Source organism: Borostomias antarcticus (assembly GCF_949987555.1).
Source record: "Borostomias antarcticus genome assembly, chromosome: 3".
NCBI lineage: Eukaryota > Metazoa > Chordata > Actinopteri > Stomiiformes > Stomiidae > Borostomias > Borostomias antarcticus.
In genome coordinates, this window is record NC_140236.1 from 9,856,101 (window position 1) to 9,873,019 (window position 16,919).

At 42.0% G+C, this 16,919-nt stretch overlaps 1 protein-coding gene across 1 annotated transcript; it reads left to right on the forward strand.

Annotated features, from left to right (window-relative positions):
• Positions 1 to 1,794: 1,794 nt before the first annotated feature.
• plp2b (proteolipid protein 2b) lies at positions 1,795 to 9,853 on the forward strand. The gene is made up of 5 exons (XM_084436396.1): positions 1,795 to 2,161; positions 8,001 to 8,156; positions 8,251 to 8,349; positions 8,463 to 8,559; positions 8,889 to 9,853. The coding sequence occupies exons 1-5, from the start codon at positions 2,063 to 2,065 to the stop codon at positions 8,900 to 8,902; spliced, it is 465 nt and encodes a 154-aa protein (XP_084292522.1). The 5' UTR covers positions 1,795 to 2,062; the 3' UTR covers positions 8,903 to 9,853.
• The last annotated feature ends 7,066 nt before the right edge of the window (positions 9,854 to 16,919 follow it).

Here is a 16,919-nt window from a genome sequence, read left to right on the forward strand (position 1 = left end):
AGAAAGTTAGAAAACAAAATCAACTTGACTTTTGTAGCAGGCTTTGGCCCAATCCCCCCCTTAGCCCTAGCCCTTGGCCCTACCCCTACATTTTGCGCGTTCCCACGTAGGGTATGTCCCATTCCTTTCAGCTTATAGGGGGCATATCGAGAGCGAGTGGACATTCAAACAGCCCTCCAAATTGAGGGTTTTCAGATGCTGACTTGATGGGTAGATGAAATTTCACACAATGCTTTGCGAACCGAGGCATCTGCTCATCTGATATCAGTGCATTTCTATGGGCAGGACTAACGTTAACAGAAGATGTGTAAACAAACATGCTTCAAGGCTGTATAATTGATTAATCTGTCTTGTTCTGTCTTGAAATTTGGTCATATTTGTCACTATAATAATAGTAATCATACTGCAACATCCCAGGGACAGAAAATCAGGCAACTGATAAAATTCTGATTGAAGACATAGCGAGTGATGTCCCATTTCTTAGGTAAAGATTTCAATCCCTACCCCTTGTGGCTTTGTTTTGAAGGGGCAATTCCCAGTCGAGGGCACTCCAAAACTAAGGGCTAGGGCTAAGGGGGAGTATTGGGATTGGGCCTTAGTCCAGTTTTTGTCGATGGGAACTCTGAACATTTTACATGGGAAGTGGACAAGTAAACTCTGAGAAAGCTGTTTGCTCCCCTATTTTCTGATCAAATGCATTAATCAACGAGGGGAAACAAGGTGGGAAGAGTTTACCTACCTCTGTATTTACTAGTAGGCTACATCAAAGCCTAATATGGAAACATATTCTAAATGCAATAATGCGTCTTTGCCATATGGTGGCGGTATAGCTAATGAGCAAAGGCTCAATGGATGTAGCCAGAACCGTCTCTCAATGGTCTCTCTACGCTGGATAGACGTAGCCCCTGTCGCCTACAGGAAGGTTCATCCAGCCAAAAAATAGAGAAGCACAACCCGTAACCTATTTTTGCTGGTACGGCCTAAATATTTATTAGTTTTGAATCAAATACATTGTACATGATCCCCTCTCTGAATAAACGTTAGAGAAAGCAAATTTGATGCATTTGGGTATTTTGCATAAAAGGTAGCCTACAACTTTCTGTAGCCTATTCGTCCAGTTAATTTTAAAAACGGACTATGACACAGGCCTGTCTGCCAGAAATAGACAAGTTTACAGTGGGGACGTGTCGCGCGTAACGCCTGCAGGCAGCAGCTGCTCCGTGTGTAGTTTACTCTATAAACAACTGGCTCACTTACGCCTAGCCTACTCGGCACACTGAGTGTGCTGTGCTGCTGCCCCCAGTAGGCATATAGCATGGGCGTGCTTCTATGGACTGTAGGCCAACGGTATTGAGGTTGATGTTACCAAAACATAGCGGTTGTCACGGGAAACGCAAGACTGTTTACATTTGTTTCTGCATGGAGAGTTAACTGTAAACTCTGGTAGGTATGACTTCATCCTTCCTATCCGCTGGTAGCCCGGTTTTACCACGAGGTTCGTACGCTACAGAAATAGGCTAGTAAAAACCACACAGTCAAAAATCCCGTAGTCTACAAATCGCTATTCTGACTACCCAGCCAGAAGCTCTCCCTCGCGTGGTTGGGTTCAGATATTTGAATACGCCCACTTCACCGGTAACAAATCCGAGAGCAACAGGTTCTGCGTGCGCGTAACTGGCAACCCTACCGCCATCAACAGCTCGGCTGTTCCCTCCCTCTCAATCTTTAGGGGAAAGTGAGAGCCAACGCCCAGCTTAGCGTTCTGTCCTTGTCAAAGCCACAGACCTCAGTTTGCTGCTGGCGGTCAGCATTTTGCGACTTAGTTCCTCTTCACAAGTTATTGTTCGCTATCTGGGAAATCTGTCTCTATCCTTACATTATTTCTGTCATTAGGCTACTCATCCGACATTTATCTGAGTAGGAAATAATATTTATTTAGGCTTATTTTACTTGAATTCAAAATTTGCCCGTTTCGACTCGTATGTCATTATTATTCTAAGCTACAGGCTCTTGGGTTGGGTTCTTGCAAGCGCACGACGAGTCTGCCTAGGCGTAATTACAAATGGCTGATACAAGTGAAGCCAGCCCTGGGGCGAACTGTCTGGGGAAGCTGAAGAGTTACGTGAAGACCCGAAAAGGAACTATTCTCTCTGCCGAAATAGTAAGTTGATCCTATACCTTGCACCTCTGGCTACTGGTACTTTCTAACTTACCTTACAGAGCAGCTAGGCTACTGTACCAAATGAGTAGTCTTCTTGGTGTGCAGCTATTAACGGAATGTGAGCGTGCTTGCATGAAATAGGGTTGGCCTATTCCCAGTATGTCATATAGCCTACTGCTACCAAGTGGCCTACTGGCTGCACAAAGTGCCTATTGAGGTAACCTTCACTATTTAAATATGTAGCCTACTGCTCTGTAAACATATTTAGACGATTGAATACAAAGCCTCTGTAGCCTACTTTGGTCTGTACGTCACTGTCGTCTTTATCTTAATGTAGCATATATTTTCCTGTATCATTACGAAAGATTTTTATCAGAGTGTGACAATTAGTTAAGTCTATTGCATTGTGTTGATTCCGAAGAGTTGCATGGTGTGGAATGAGAGCCATATGTGGCTGTGAGGTCGGGGTCGGGGCAGGTCATGGGGTTAGACCCTCCACCTGTCACTTGGGCTTTGACGCTTGTCTCACCAGGCAGACAAATGCTGACAGTTGACATGAAAGTCCGCATGGGTTAATGTGGTGGGTTACAGCAGGAGCTGTCCTAAGCAATGTGTGTGTTTCAGCTATCATGATCGCCCCTCTTTATATTGGTAGACTATTGTTTTGTTGTCTGGTAGACTACTGTTTCCTATCTCTCACTACACCTTCACATCATACTACTATGTTGTACAGACGTTGTGCTCAAAACCTTTCAGACACAAAAGTGGTAATGCAGGAGTGGAAAGAGAAATGCTTAGTGTAGTGACATTCAAAATAGTGCACAGGCCAGTGAAATGACTTTTTTCCACATTATGTTGAGCACATCTGGCTCCAGTTAACAAGGATGTATGAAATTGGACCCTAGAAATAGAAATATCAGAACAGCATGAATCTCTTCTATCCTAATCAGGCCATACAGCTTCAGGTGTGGTTCTACTTCCTGCACATATGGTGTTTTCTGTACGCCTGAGGTCAGCTTTAGCACACTGTGGGTTTCCTGTTTCCTGTACAGTACCCACCATGGTTATATGGCGTTGAAGTGCGGAACTTAGGAACAATAACTGTGGTCTTAAATGCATGAGTAACTCTTAACTTAAAGTTGTCTTGATAGATGGCACTGTTATGGAGTCTGATGTCTGCTGGCACAAAGGAACGTCTGAACCGCTGATGTGGTTCAGGCGTGTAACAAGTGATTGGTTACAGTGTTGCAATAGTTACTCACTACTGCTACCATAGTTGCCTGCACACAGATGGTATATTTTCACATCACCCCGAATAACATCACTGTGTGTGAAGATAAAACAACATGGGTAGACCAGTCCAGTTAGAGACCTATTCTCTCTCCACCCAAACCACCACACTGTAAGGACAATTTGAACTCAGATGTTGGTAGTTAGTGTTACACCCATGTTAGTAGTTTTTTTGCCGAGGTAATGAGAATTCCAGACAACGTGTGAGGTTCCTGCCTGGGACAAAGAATGCATGAATGGCTGAGCTCACATCTCTGGCCTCACTGGCATTCAAAGATAGTTTCACACCTCGTCGGAGAGACCCAGGTTGGTGAGCCCCTGTTTGACATCACAGCAGTCTGAGAGAAACTACAAAAGTTGTGTCAGAGTGGACTGCTCACATACTCGGTGGAGGGAGAGAGGAACATGTGACCTTGGCAGGAAGCCAAAACTCAACACTCTCCGAAGCGGGCTGTGATAAGAACAGTAATAGGCCTGCTCATTTTCTCTCAAGGGTCAGATTCCCCTGATTGGATCGTTCCAGAGTTTTTCTATATGACCTGACCTTCACAAACTCCAGGCCCAACCTACTGTACAGTAAAGCCTATAGACAGTTAATAACCTACAGAATAGACAGTTTATAACCTACAGTATAGCCTACTGACAGTTTATACCCACAGTATAGACAGCTTATAACCTTATCCTACAGATAGTTTATAGCTCCTAATATAGACAGTTTATAACCTACAGTATAGCCTATAGACAGTTACGGTATAGCCTAGCCCCCCCAGTTTATAACCTTCAGTAGATAGTTTATAACCTACAGTATAGCCTATAGACAGTTTATAACCTACAGTATAGCCTATAGACAGTTTATAACCCACAGTATAGCCTATAGACAGTTTATAACCCACAGTATAGCCTATAGACAATTTATAACCTTCAGTAGATAGTTTATAACCTACAGTATAGCCTATAGACCGTTTATAACCCACAGTATAGCCTATAGACCATTTATAACCTTCAGTAGATAGTTTATAACCTACAGTATAGCCTATAGACAGTTTATAACCCACAGTATAGCCTATAGACAGTTTATAACCTTCAGTAGATAGTTTATAACCTACAGTATAGCCTATAGACAGTTTATAACCCACAGTATGGCCTATAGACAATTTATAACCCACAGTATAGCCTATAGACAGTTTATAACCCACAGTATAGCCTATAGACAGTTTATAACCCACAGTATAGACCATTTATAACCTATAGTATAGCCTATAGACAGTTTATAATCTACAATATATCCTATACAGTGTTTACCATACCATTACCTTGGAGGGAGGCCCACGCCTCCTGAAAGACCCAAAAAGCAACACACACAAAAAGTGGTTTATTTATTTAAGCGGGATAGGGGGACAGGCTCGCACAAAAACCTGGTGCGTGAAATAGTCTAGTAGCAAAAAAAATGTCAAAAATAGACTTTTAGATCGCTAATGTTTTTAGCATAAGTCAATGAAGTTTAACATTGCAGAAATTAGCATCGCGGCTAGCGGATATTTCCTGACGGAGTGAGAGATGATGAAATGAAAATATTTTCTGTTGCTGTAGCTAGCTAAATACGTAATGTAACCACAGTTTAGTTTAGGAATTGTTTAGCACTGATAAGATATTGTAAGGACAAGCGACAAGAATTCCAATGTACCTGTAGCCTACCCGTTACACATGGCAAATAAACGTTCTATTCTATGTGTTGTGTATGAATGCGTTGCATTCAAGTTACTTCACATTTTTTCCCATTTAGGCTATGCATTTTCAGCAATGCTTTTGTGATTTTTTTTTCATCTGTTCAGCATTCACACACTTTTTCTGCAGGAAATGTATTTTTTTCGCCTTACTGCCCGTGTCTATGATGACACCATGTGACATGCCCACCCCGCAACAACACTAGTAGTTTCGGGGCCTAGGACCCCCCCCCTGAAAAAAATCCTAGGGGAAACACTGCTATAGACCTTTATAGGGCCCAGAACAGGAAAGGTGATCAGGAGTAACCTTTTATAAAGAGACCATCCTGCAGTTCTTAGTTCTTTGCTGTCTTAACTAAAAGTATTTGACCTTTTTTCTTTCTCTGAAGTGTGCATTTAACACTAGTGCTCACATGTTTGGACTCCATCCCTATACGTTAGTTTACCTTTGAGACTCCACCTCAACAGTCTTATCAGGAACATGATCCGTCTTGAATTTGTACTGTGTACAGTAATAACAACATGTCACACGCCCAGTTACTGCCTTGGTGTGACCTGCCTTGGTGTTACAGGTCAGCGGGACTGGTTACAAATCAGCGCTGGCCAATAGGTCTAATACTGAAGCAGCAATGACTTGCCTTGCCGCACAACCATGCCTAAAATTATAGACTGAAAGCTGTTTTACCATCTTCAATATTCAGTAAGATCCACAGAAACAGCGTTCCAACCAGATCCATCATTTTTCAGCATGCCTCCCTGTCACAGGCTGGCTCTCTGCCCTGCTGCTATTGACAAAACAGAAACAGACTTTTGGGTGAAACATGCTCTCTATTGCTTCATGAACCACAATTTGTCCTGGTAAATGTACAGAAAATGACTCATTGTGGTTTGAAACAGATTAAAACTGTTTGCCTAAGTTAGGGTCACATTAGACTAGGGTCACATGCACACAGTCCCTCTCTGGTGTGACATGGAGGCGTGGTGTCAACCTGTCGGGGTCTGTCTGGTGGTGAAGGGCTCCTCTGTGGTCGGGGTTCCTCAGTGTGACGGTCTCTTCAGTAGCCATGGCCCTCACAGCAGCCGGCTGGCGCTGGAATAGAGGCTCATTGTGAAGGGCCCCAGCCTCAGACACCCCACCAGAGCACAGAGGCAGCTTGTGCCAGTCTCTGCCAGAAGACATGAAGCACTGATTTGTGTATGTGTGTGTGTGTGTGTGTGTGTGTGTGTGTGTGTGTGTGTGTGTGTGTGTGTGTGTGTGAGAAAGTAGAGGTTTGGGGGGTTGTCACGTCGGATATTATATAAACGGATGGGAGCAATGTTATAATTTGGGGAAAAATTATAACAAATGAATAAAAATTTACAAATGAATTATTCAATGTTTAGGAGGCCCAGGCTTATTTTGTGTGAGATGATATGAGTTAAGTCAGTTTCTTGAATGTCTCATTATTCATGAACACTTCTCTCAGTAACGTCTTTGTAGAGCTTCTCACAAGGGCGCTATGAAGTGACACCATCCAGCGTGTGACCATTCTTTCAAGTCCCTCACATGGCTATATGTGAATCTATCTACCCACTTGGATTCCTAGCTTCACAGCAAGAACAATTGATGGATTCAGACCAGGCTGTTATGGGCTCTACCCTGTGGGCAGTCCAAGTTTATGTTTTCTCCTAACTGGCAGAGTTTCAGTGGAATGGACTGAGGAGTATGCCAGGGAACATTTTACCTCTTATGAAAAAAAAAAAAACACATTCTTTACTAGATTGAAACCAACCCCTCTAGAGGGAAGATGAAAGCAAGGTGTCAAGACAGTCCAACAGTCTGTTGAAGTCCAACATTAGTGATGTAGAGGTGTGTCCCCACAAGCTAAAAGCTAAAGCTTGATTAAGGTTGTATGACCTTAAAGGAACTGAGGGGGAGAGTCTTTGTGATTGTATTTTACAATTAAGAGTGGAAGAGAACAGTGAGGTGCTTTATTTTAAACATATAGGTTGAATGCTCTTCATTGTTTGTCTTCCTTGGGTTTTGAGACGCTTATAGCATCTACTGTATTTGAAGGTTATATGTATATCAGCCTTCACAGTCAACATTGATGGGACCACTGGGCAGAATGTCCGCACACTTTATATGCAACTCCCGCCGTGAATTTATTTAGGGCACAACGTTTTGGCCAGAGTGGCCTTCATCGGGTGCAAATGTTGCGTTGTTGCTGCACGGCTGAGTGAAATGCCACTGCCAGAGGTCAGAGGTCATCCCTAGTGGCCAAGTATCGGTCAGCGATGGTGGAAATAACGCAGAGACAGCTGCTCCCTCTCACCGCTGGCGTCTGGTCCCTTCATCAGTCAGTCAGTTCTGGTCAAGGCATTCACAAACTCGGAGAGAGGGGGGTGGGAGGTGGTTGGACCCTAATTGTTGGGTTGCTTTAAACTACAGCTCAATGTTCCCAAAGGATTTGGGGGAATGGGGGCAGTGTGATGGGGGTGGTGGCTCAGTGATTCCCCCAAACATTCCTAAAAAGGAAATGACTATGCAGAACATCCCGAGCTTAAGCCGTTGCCATCTCGAAAAGTTTTTGCTTTATTTTTTTATTTTTTAGCTCTGCATGATCGCTACATGCATGGTATACTTCATAGATGATGATCTACAGTTTCATGTGCTTTAATAATAACACCCACCTCCCTTTGCCTTCTCCCTCTTTCGGGCTCTATCATGCTTTCTCTCTCTTTCACTTCCACGCTTTCTCTCTCTCTCTCTCTCTCTCTCTCTCTCTTGGGTGACTTGACTGCAACCTATCTCTTCTGAACAATCTCTCCTTCTTGTCGCTTAGCTCCTCAGTTTCATCATCATCATTTGCTATGCCGCCTCGAACAGCGGGGGCTTCTCTACAGTGGCCATCTGCGAGATGGTCTTCGCCATCATCTTCCTCATCATCTTCATGATGGAACTGGACAAACAGTTCCTGGTGGTCAACTGGATCTGGAGTGTGAGTACAGTATGCCTGCTCAGCACACACACACACACACCTTTAAACAGTTTGTTCCGCCATCTTGTTTTGTTCTCTCCCTCTCTCCGCGCAGGACTTTTTCCGTGCTGTTATCGGTGCCGTCCTCTACATCATCACCTCTCTGGTCTGTGTAATCAGCGGGGGAAAGGATGGCGCCCGTATTGCGGGAGGGGTGAGTCATGTCCCCCAGTAGATCATGTATCTCTAACCTCATCGAGTGTTTGATAGAACTTCAGAATCGCTACTGATAATGAGAACCGACCCACCTGATTCCCTGTCCGCTAGGTGTTTGGCTTGCTGGCTGGTGCCCTGTTTGCCTACGATACCTACACCATCTTCCTGGAGATAAAGAGCATCAGGCAGCACACAGCGGCTCCCACCGGTGAGTTTAAGATCAGGCTCATTCATTGTGAATAGAATAGAATAGAATATACTTTATTGTCCCCTCAGGGAAATTTGTCTTGGACTCGTTTGCTGCACAAATCAACTCTATACATAAAAACAGAGGAGGACAACACATCACATGTCTCACATACATATACTACACACAACACATTGTCCACAACATATGAAGCTCCTGTAGTCAGATGTCGCCATGTTTTCATAAGTTAGAGTCATTCCAAACGTGGTGGAGCTGCTCTGAACATAATTCTGAATACTACAGAATGTGAATTCCTTTCTGTTTCACTCTGACCCCTGGTTTGTTTACAGACGACAGAGTGTAGACTCTTGAAGGAAGACACAAAAGCAAAGAATGAAGAGAAGGAAAAAGGAGAAGGAAAGAGGCAGCGAATGAGCTGTTTATAAGTTGATCGCTCAAATGGACAGAATCACAAGCAGAAATTAACCAATGATAGGTTCAGACAAGAGAATACTACACTATGGCTGTGCTTGAGAGGAACTGCAGCATTGAGACCTGGATCATCTGTACTTCTGTGTAGAACATTCTACCGATACATTTTAAAGGATTTGTATGGGATATTTAGTGGCATCTAGTGGTGAAGTTGTAGATTGCAACCAACTGAATACCCCCTCACCACCCTTCACCCCTCCCTTTTCCGACAATGTACGATGGTCTCTACTGGGCGGATGCGCGCCCATTAAATTTTAGCCGACCACTTAAATATACATTTATAAACCTGACAAAAAAACAAATAAATGAGTCTCAGGGATGCCACTAGAAATTATGGGCCCTACAAATATATATATATTATGGGCCATTGGAAGTTTGTGACGAAGGAGCAAGAAAAAAGAACAGAGCAACCTGCAATCTCACCACTCCGAACAGTGAGAAGAAAGCAATCCTTTAAACCCACATCTTCCAACCGAGAATAATCAAGTTTATTCCAGCAAAAGTGACATTTTACAATTAGATGAGCCTGTACGCCTTGTTCACCGCGTGCGTGCGTGCGTGCATATGACTCTAAAGACCTGCTTTAAATTAACCCCATAGCTATTTTCAAAATTAAATACACATAACTTTTTTTTCTTAATTTATTTCTTCTTAATTTAATCCCTGAACTTCCAACCAGTGCATTCAAAATGCATTTGCGTCCTCTCTAGAGCATTTTGTCTGTTCTGGGCTACTGTAGAAACATGGTGGCACAATATGGCGGGCTCCATTGAAGAGGACCCGCTCCCCATGTAGATATAAATAAAATAGAAATATATAAAGGGCTCATTCTATAGGTGATGAAAGCAAATTCCAATATATGCGACTATACACTAATTAAAACATTCACTAATTCTGAGTATTATATTCCATTTCTGCCAAGTCCGTTCCACTAGATGCCACTGCATTCTACACAATCCCCTTTAGTCATCCCCATAATCCATTTTGGTCCATGAAAAAGGGAAAATAAGTTGTAAATATTATGCAACGTTAGGATGCGAGAATGCTTTGGCCGGTAACATCAAGCCACTTCTCATAGGGTTCCTAGTTTTACGTTTTTCTGTTCTAACGGACTACTGTAAACTAAAACGGACTATTGTAAAGTAAAAAAAAAAAAAAAAGTAAATGGCGGTTACTGTGTTTTATTTATGACGTCCAGTGTTGCGGTTTAGTTCTACACCTGCATTCTTAGATGTGCTGAGAATAATGAAACATCACAACATCATAACTTCTCATCAGTCTACTGTTACAGTTTTGTGCATGCATCTCTGTCATCAAACGTTCACCTCTGTAGCTTCTTCTTAGCTCTGTATTCCCTAAAACTGTATTTCAATATAATTGAATGTCCATTACTTTCACATTTCAGTCGAGCAAGATCTCTGCCTACGGTCCTATATGTACTGTACCTGTTTTCAGTCCCACAGATGCTGCTCAACATCTTACACATAATGCATAATGTATGGCCCCCCTTTTAAAATCAGGAAACATAAATGTTTTGTTTTTTTGTTGTTGTAGCTTAATGTTTTTTTTCTCACCTAACAAATTGACCAGTGTTCACCCTGGCTCTTTACTACTGAAATACCACCAAAGAACTTTACATGAGACCTTTTTGGAAGTGAGTGAACACTATTGTCATTGTGGTTTTCTTGTAATTTTTCTCAGGTCATGTGTGTTTCTTATTTGTATTTAACTTCTTACACATAAGATTTTCAAATTACAAGAGAAATTTTACGTAAGTGCATTCTTTTTGAAGACGATTTGTTCAATATCTGCATGCAGTTCATATAACATGACTACAACTGTAGATATACCAAGATATGACTCCTGTTCAAGAAACTGTGGTTGATGTTGAAGGAAGACGCCTATAAGCATGTATGACACGTTTGAGAAATGAAATTGTGTGGCTGACATTTCTGGAAGCCTGTGTTATCATTTTTCATTCTGTTCCATTCAATGTTTCTTCAGTCTGAGATTGATTTGATTTGAGTTGATTTGTCAAAGTAGAATTGCCCCTCAATATTTTATGTCTAACATGTTTTACATTGTTGCCATCATCGTGTGTTTTCGGCTTTGAGGCATCCACAATGCTTTGCAAAATAAAAAGCCATTTATTACTGTATTCTTTACATGTGTGAAGCTCCACTCTTTATGACATCCATATATTGCATTAAACCTAAAGTTATGTTGTTGACGGCATACTTTACCAACACCTGATTTACTCGGAGTACCCCAGGAAGCTATCTCAGTGAACCAATCATCTGTCCAACAATCATTCTTGTAATTCTGGCCTTCCGGTAGTTTGAAGTCTAAGCAGACACTTGCAATCAGTAACATATTATGTGTGCAAGTAGTTTAACTCATCCTGATATGCACCTCGGTAAGATCTAATTAAGACCCTTGTGTCTACCACCACTGTGTTCAGAACAGGTTGGTCCTGCCAATATAACTTTTGACTCCAGTTCTATTGCTGACTCCCCCTGCTGGCCAAATACGCCAGACCCAGATCCTCCTTTCACCCCACTGGCCTTTAAGAATAGGAATGGTCTTGGGATAATTGATCTTAATTAAGACCTTTCACCATGTAACTGTACTTGTCCAAGAAACTAGTCCTGATATCTTGATTTTGGGTGAAACATGGATTAAAAAGAATACAAGCGATTCTGAAGTGGCCCTTTTATAGAGTGGGGGGTGGGGTGGGGTATCTGTTAAATCTGGTTTCTCAGTCACGGTTTTAAATGTTGTCTCCCTTCCTAAGTGTTTTGAGTTTCTTTCTCTGAAGGTTCAATTTGGGCCTGTGTGAGTGAGTGTGGTAGGGGTCTATCGACCTCCTGCAGCTGACTCAGACTATTGACACCCTCGTAAACATGCTTTCTATGTATTCTGATGATGAACTGCTTATATTGGGGGACTTCAATTTGAACTGGCTGAGTGATGCCTCGTGCACTGGTAACAGTTAGCCAACACCTTTTACAGTTGATAACTGAACCCACAAGTCTAAACCCTAAAGATTATTGTCTCTTTCCACTGGAACCCTGAGAAGTACTTACCTGTACACACCTGTAAAGGATACTTACTTGTTTACGTTAGTTGCAGAGCACAGCCGGGCACCGGAACATCTGAAACAGGAAATTCAGAGAACTGTGTCAAACATTGGTATGGTGAGATATCCCCCATTCTTTTAAGTTCCTCATTTCTCTTCTGTGGAATCTAGAGACACATTCACCCCACACTCACACACACTACACCACACTAAACATGCACAGGCCCACAACTCATAGGCCTCTAAGACCAATGACACGCACATCTAGATACACACCCCTGGACCAGGATAAGAGAGAAAGCCAAACTCTATTTTCAAATTCTTAAACTGATACAGCACCTAGAGTTTGTTAATGAAGCTAGCAGGATGGGCACTTTAAGGACAGGGATGATGAGGAAAGTGCACCATTTGACCTCCTTTATTAGACCTGCCTTTCCCACACCAGCTGAAAAACTCAGGGATTGCACCCAGAAGTGGATGGAGCGCGTAATGACTGCCCTACTACTACACTACACTGATATTGAGGACATGTCATATAACTCCCTCTTGAAGCCACCACACATTAGATGAAAAGGCCCTGCACACAGCAATAGTCACAGACAAAAGCATAAACTCCTTGAGATACCAACTAGAGGATATATACAGTATGCCCACCACGTAGATGATGTGTCATTCCTATCCTCATCCCGACACATAGAAACACAACATACAGATATCATCTACAGACACAACCCACACACAACATCATACACTCCACTAACAAATTTTCATTTAAATATCATAGATGACCTTGTCACCAAACTGAGACAGAAAATTGGTTTCCTTTATAGAAACAATCTTTCCCCCTATGTGGTAGAAAGGGGATTGAAGCAGTTTTCCTCTCAGTTCTGGATTATGGTGACATTATCTACAGAACTGCTGCTACTTCTACTCTAAGGCGCCTGGACACAGTCAATCACTCTGCCTTAAGATTTATCATTGGTGATAGTTTCGGTACCCACCACTGTGTCCTTTATGACAGGGCAGCGTTATCCTGCTTGGCAGATAGACGTGATAAACATTGGTTTTTATTCATCTTTAAGGCCATCTCAGGAATGCTCCCTCCTTCTATTTCTTCCCTGTTGGAACAGAATTGTAGTCCCTACTCCACCCGCTCTAATGGCTTACTTGCTTAAGATGCCCCGGGCAACACTGGACTTAGGAAATCAGCTTTCTTTTTCAATGCTCCTTCATCTTGGAATAGTCTGGAATACACTTTACAATATAGCACTCTACCTTCTTATGGGCAGTTCAGAGTTCAATTACTGAGCATCCCTGTCTCTAACTGTAACTGTGTTTATTGATTGTTATTGCTTTTATTGTTTTTATTGTGATGTGTTTAATGTAGGCTATTGCCTTTTATTTTTATAGTTTATGTAATTTATATTTTATATATTTTTATGTGAAGTTGGCTACATTGAAAATGAGGTCTTGCCTACAGTGGCCCAACGCCACACATTCAAAAAGTGACAACACATTAAACATTATACACATTATAAGTTTCAGTAGTTTTTATTTTATTATATTTTTGTTTGAATCTGTTGCACTATAGTCTCTAATCCACCTATGCTAGATTATCTACCCAGTGTTCCTACTGTAGCAACGGCTACCATGTAAACAGGAAGACAGACCGCTGGCATAGGCTGTGCAAACGGTTAAAATGAAAATAATAACTAGTAAAAATTATTTGAAACTAACCGGCGAGTTTGTCAGGGCAATGAGGGAACAATTTAAAAATAGGTTTTAAAGCCATCATGTTCAACTTTTGAAATGGAAGTAAAACGCAAAAATGCTGATATCTTTTAATGTGAGCTTTACTTCGGAAAATGGATTGTGGTAATGTGATATACGTTTGGTGACTACACACCTGGGGCAACACATAAAAAAATGTGACACTTGACAGTGACACTTCAGGGCCACCGTATTGTCCTCAATTGTATCTCCTAGTACTAAGGTTATGAAATGAAATTAAATGAAATGTGTGCAAGTAGCTGTAATAGTACAGTCAGAGAATCACTAGGAGCTCATATGCCACTGTGTCAAAAAGTGGCAACTTCTGTTCTCCACCTCAAGCACATAACACAAAAGTTACACAAAAATCAACACTATTATTGGACACTGCCACTAGAGGGAGGCAGCAGCCTGCCTAGAGCCACTAGAGGAAGTTAGATCTCAGCCAGGGGTCACTGCTTACTTTACAGAGGGTGGAAGACTACAGAGCAGAGAAAACATAATGACAAAATGTTGCATGAAGACCAACTTTTGTTTAATAATGATGACAACGTGACAACTTGTCGTCTGCAACAGTGCATGCCTTAACCCTAGTCAAATTCCTAGTATGTGTGTACCAATACATGACAAATCAGGCCAGGTCCAGCCTGGCTTTGGGCGGAGTTGGCTTGTTTCTCTTAAGGAATGGTTGGTAGGAGGGACTAACCCCAACCCAGATTTACCCCGGGAGACCCCTAATACCCCTGACCTTAACCCACCCCCTACAGAGGACAATTGAGAGATTAACATGTTTTTGAATGATTTTTCACGGTGCCCACCCACATCCATTGTATGACCAAAACGGTGGTAGAGCAATTATCAGACTTTCTCAAAAGTGCTAGTTTTGTAAACGTTTTGATCTGAACCGTTGTATATGATCATAAGTAACCTTAAAACAGGGCTAAACATGCATTTTATCTTTACTACTCCTTTAACAGTGTTAAGGGACACAATCTCAAACTCAGTGGAGGATGACTCCTTTGGTTGACTGAGGTCCAGCTGTTCTAATCTCTCCAGCTCTACGTGATCGTGATCTAGCCAAGAAGGCAGCAAGTTACACATCAGTGAGACTGGATACTCAATACAAATAACACATACGATACGAAGATACAGTACAATAATACAGTGCAAAAAAGCAGACAACAGAGACGATACAGTAAAATACAATGTAAGAACAACAGGTAAAATTAATTAAAACACCATTAGGGCTTTTGATTTCTCTTTTTAGAGTTTACAAAAACTATAGTGCCAGCTGGAAGAGATGGGGGTACACAGGTTTCTGTTTGTGCCAGTAGCCAAGTGAAACCTCTGATCTTGGGATGTTCAGCCCCTGACACACACCAACCAGACATCAAAGAACCAGCGTGTACTGCGTTTCTGCGCTTACCTGAGATGAAGTAACTCCTCACCACCAGATGGTAGTAGTCTCATAAAGGGGGAAACGAAAGTCCACCGGATGTACTGTATAACATGTAAACAACAGCATTTGTTTAGCTACAAAACTTTCGTTGAGCATAGAAGGTGATCTCTGAGGATGTCCTACTAATTTAGTGTAAATTGAAGAGGTCTAATAAATTGAAATAAGCACTGTCGTTATCAGCCCTGGCTCCTTGTGTTGTAGAACATAAGAGATGTCGGCGAAAGATAAGGAGAACCCACACAAAATGGATGAAAGCATGCAAGGAACTTTCCTGAACCTGTGTCAAGAGCTAGACATAAATGAAATATCTGCAATGTGATCAGCTCCATGAGTTGAAAGAACCAGTCTGTCCACTAACCACAGGCAAAATCACGAAACAACCCAATTGTATCTCCACTAACGTGTGATGCTTACTGCGCTTCTTAGTAACAGGTAAACTAAATGTTTATGCTGCGTTCCATTTGTCTGGAAAGTGGTGAGGTGGGAGAGACTGAGGCCGACCCACGAGGTAACCGTGTTACAATAGACAACAACAGAGGCATGGAATTTGATAAGAATAAGATGGACGTTAGCTATCTTTGTTTGCCAAACCACTAACTAACTAACTAACTAACTAACTAACTAACTAACTAACTAACACTAACTACGCGGTATTTAGCGCATAGAGGCACACACATGTCATCAGATAACATTTGGGGAATACTGCGTGTACGATTGATTTAATGAGACAGAAATGTTAATAAAACAGTATTACTAAAGTTTCACTTAGTTACACAGGGGGCTCCCATCTTGTTCACGACTTGCAGAGCTAGCTGAGCCGAGAAAACAAGTCGTGACGAGCGTTACAGTTAAAACTGGCAGCATCTCCGAAGATAATTTAACAGGATATTCTCATCATGTCTCATCAAGCAATGGCTCCTTAGCTGTACCCCATCCAGCCACAACCCTGTGAAGATGTGTGTTGTGGACAGACTACTGCCTCTTGTGGTACCAACAGAGAGATGCAGGCCAACATTTACCTGACGGATGGACGGACGGAGGGAGGGAGTGATGGACAAACCAATTTCTAGGGGCTGGGGCCAGCCCCGCCCCAAAAACGGGTCTTGAATCTTGAATTACCGCTATAGTAAGTAGTATAGTAACTATAGCTAGTTGACATTAAACTGTAATAAGAAATGTAGCCGTTGACTAATGCTAATAGTTACATTTGAACCTCTCTTTGCACTATTACCATCCTCATGCCCAGGCCATTACACACGACTCCATAGCCTACCACCGAGCCATCACTAGTACTGGAATGGTACAGGATAATCTTGCAATTTAATATAGTTTTATTTATTTATTTATAAAACACTGCTCTGTCTTTTGAGATTATAAATGACTACAATTACAGTAGCATACGCGTTTATCTTTAGGCCTAAATTGATTAAAACACATTCTTACGTCACCACCCAGTGTCCGTTTAAACTGTCCGTTCGAAGCCAATGGTTAGAAATATAATCATCCAGTTTCAGATGTAGAGAATAAACACAATTTCGACACTAATCCTGATGTGGTCTGCTTGTTTCAGGTGACTGGAGA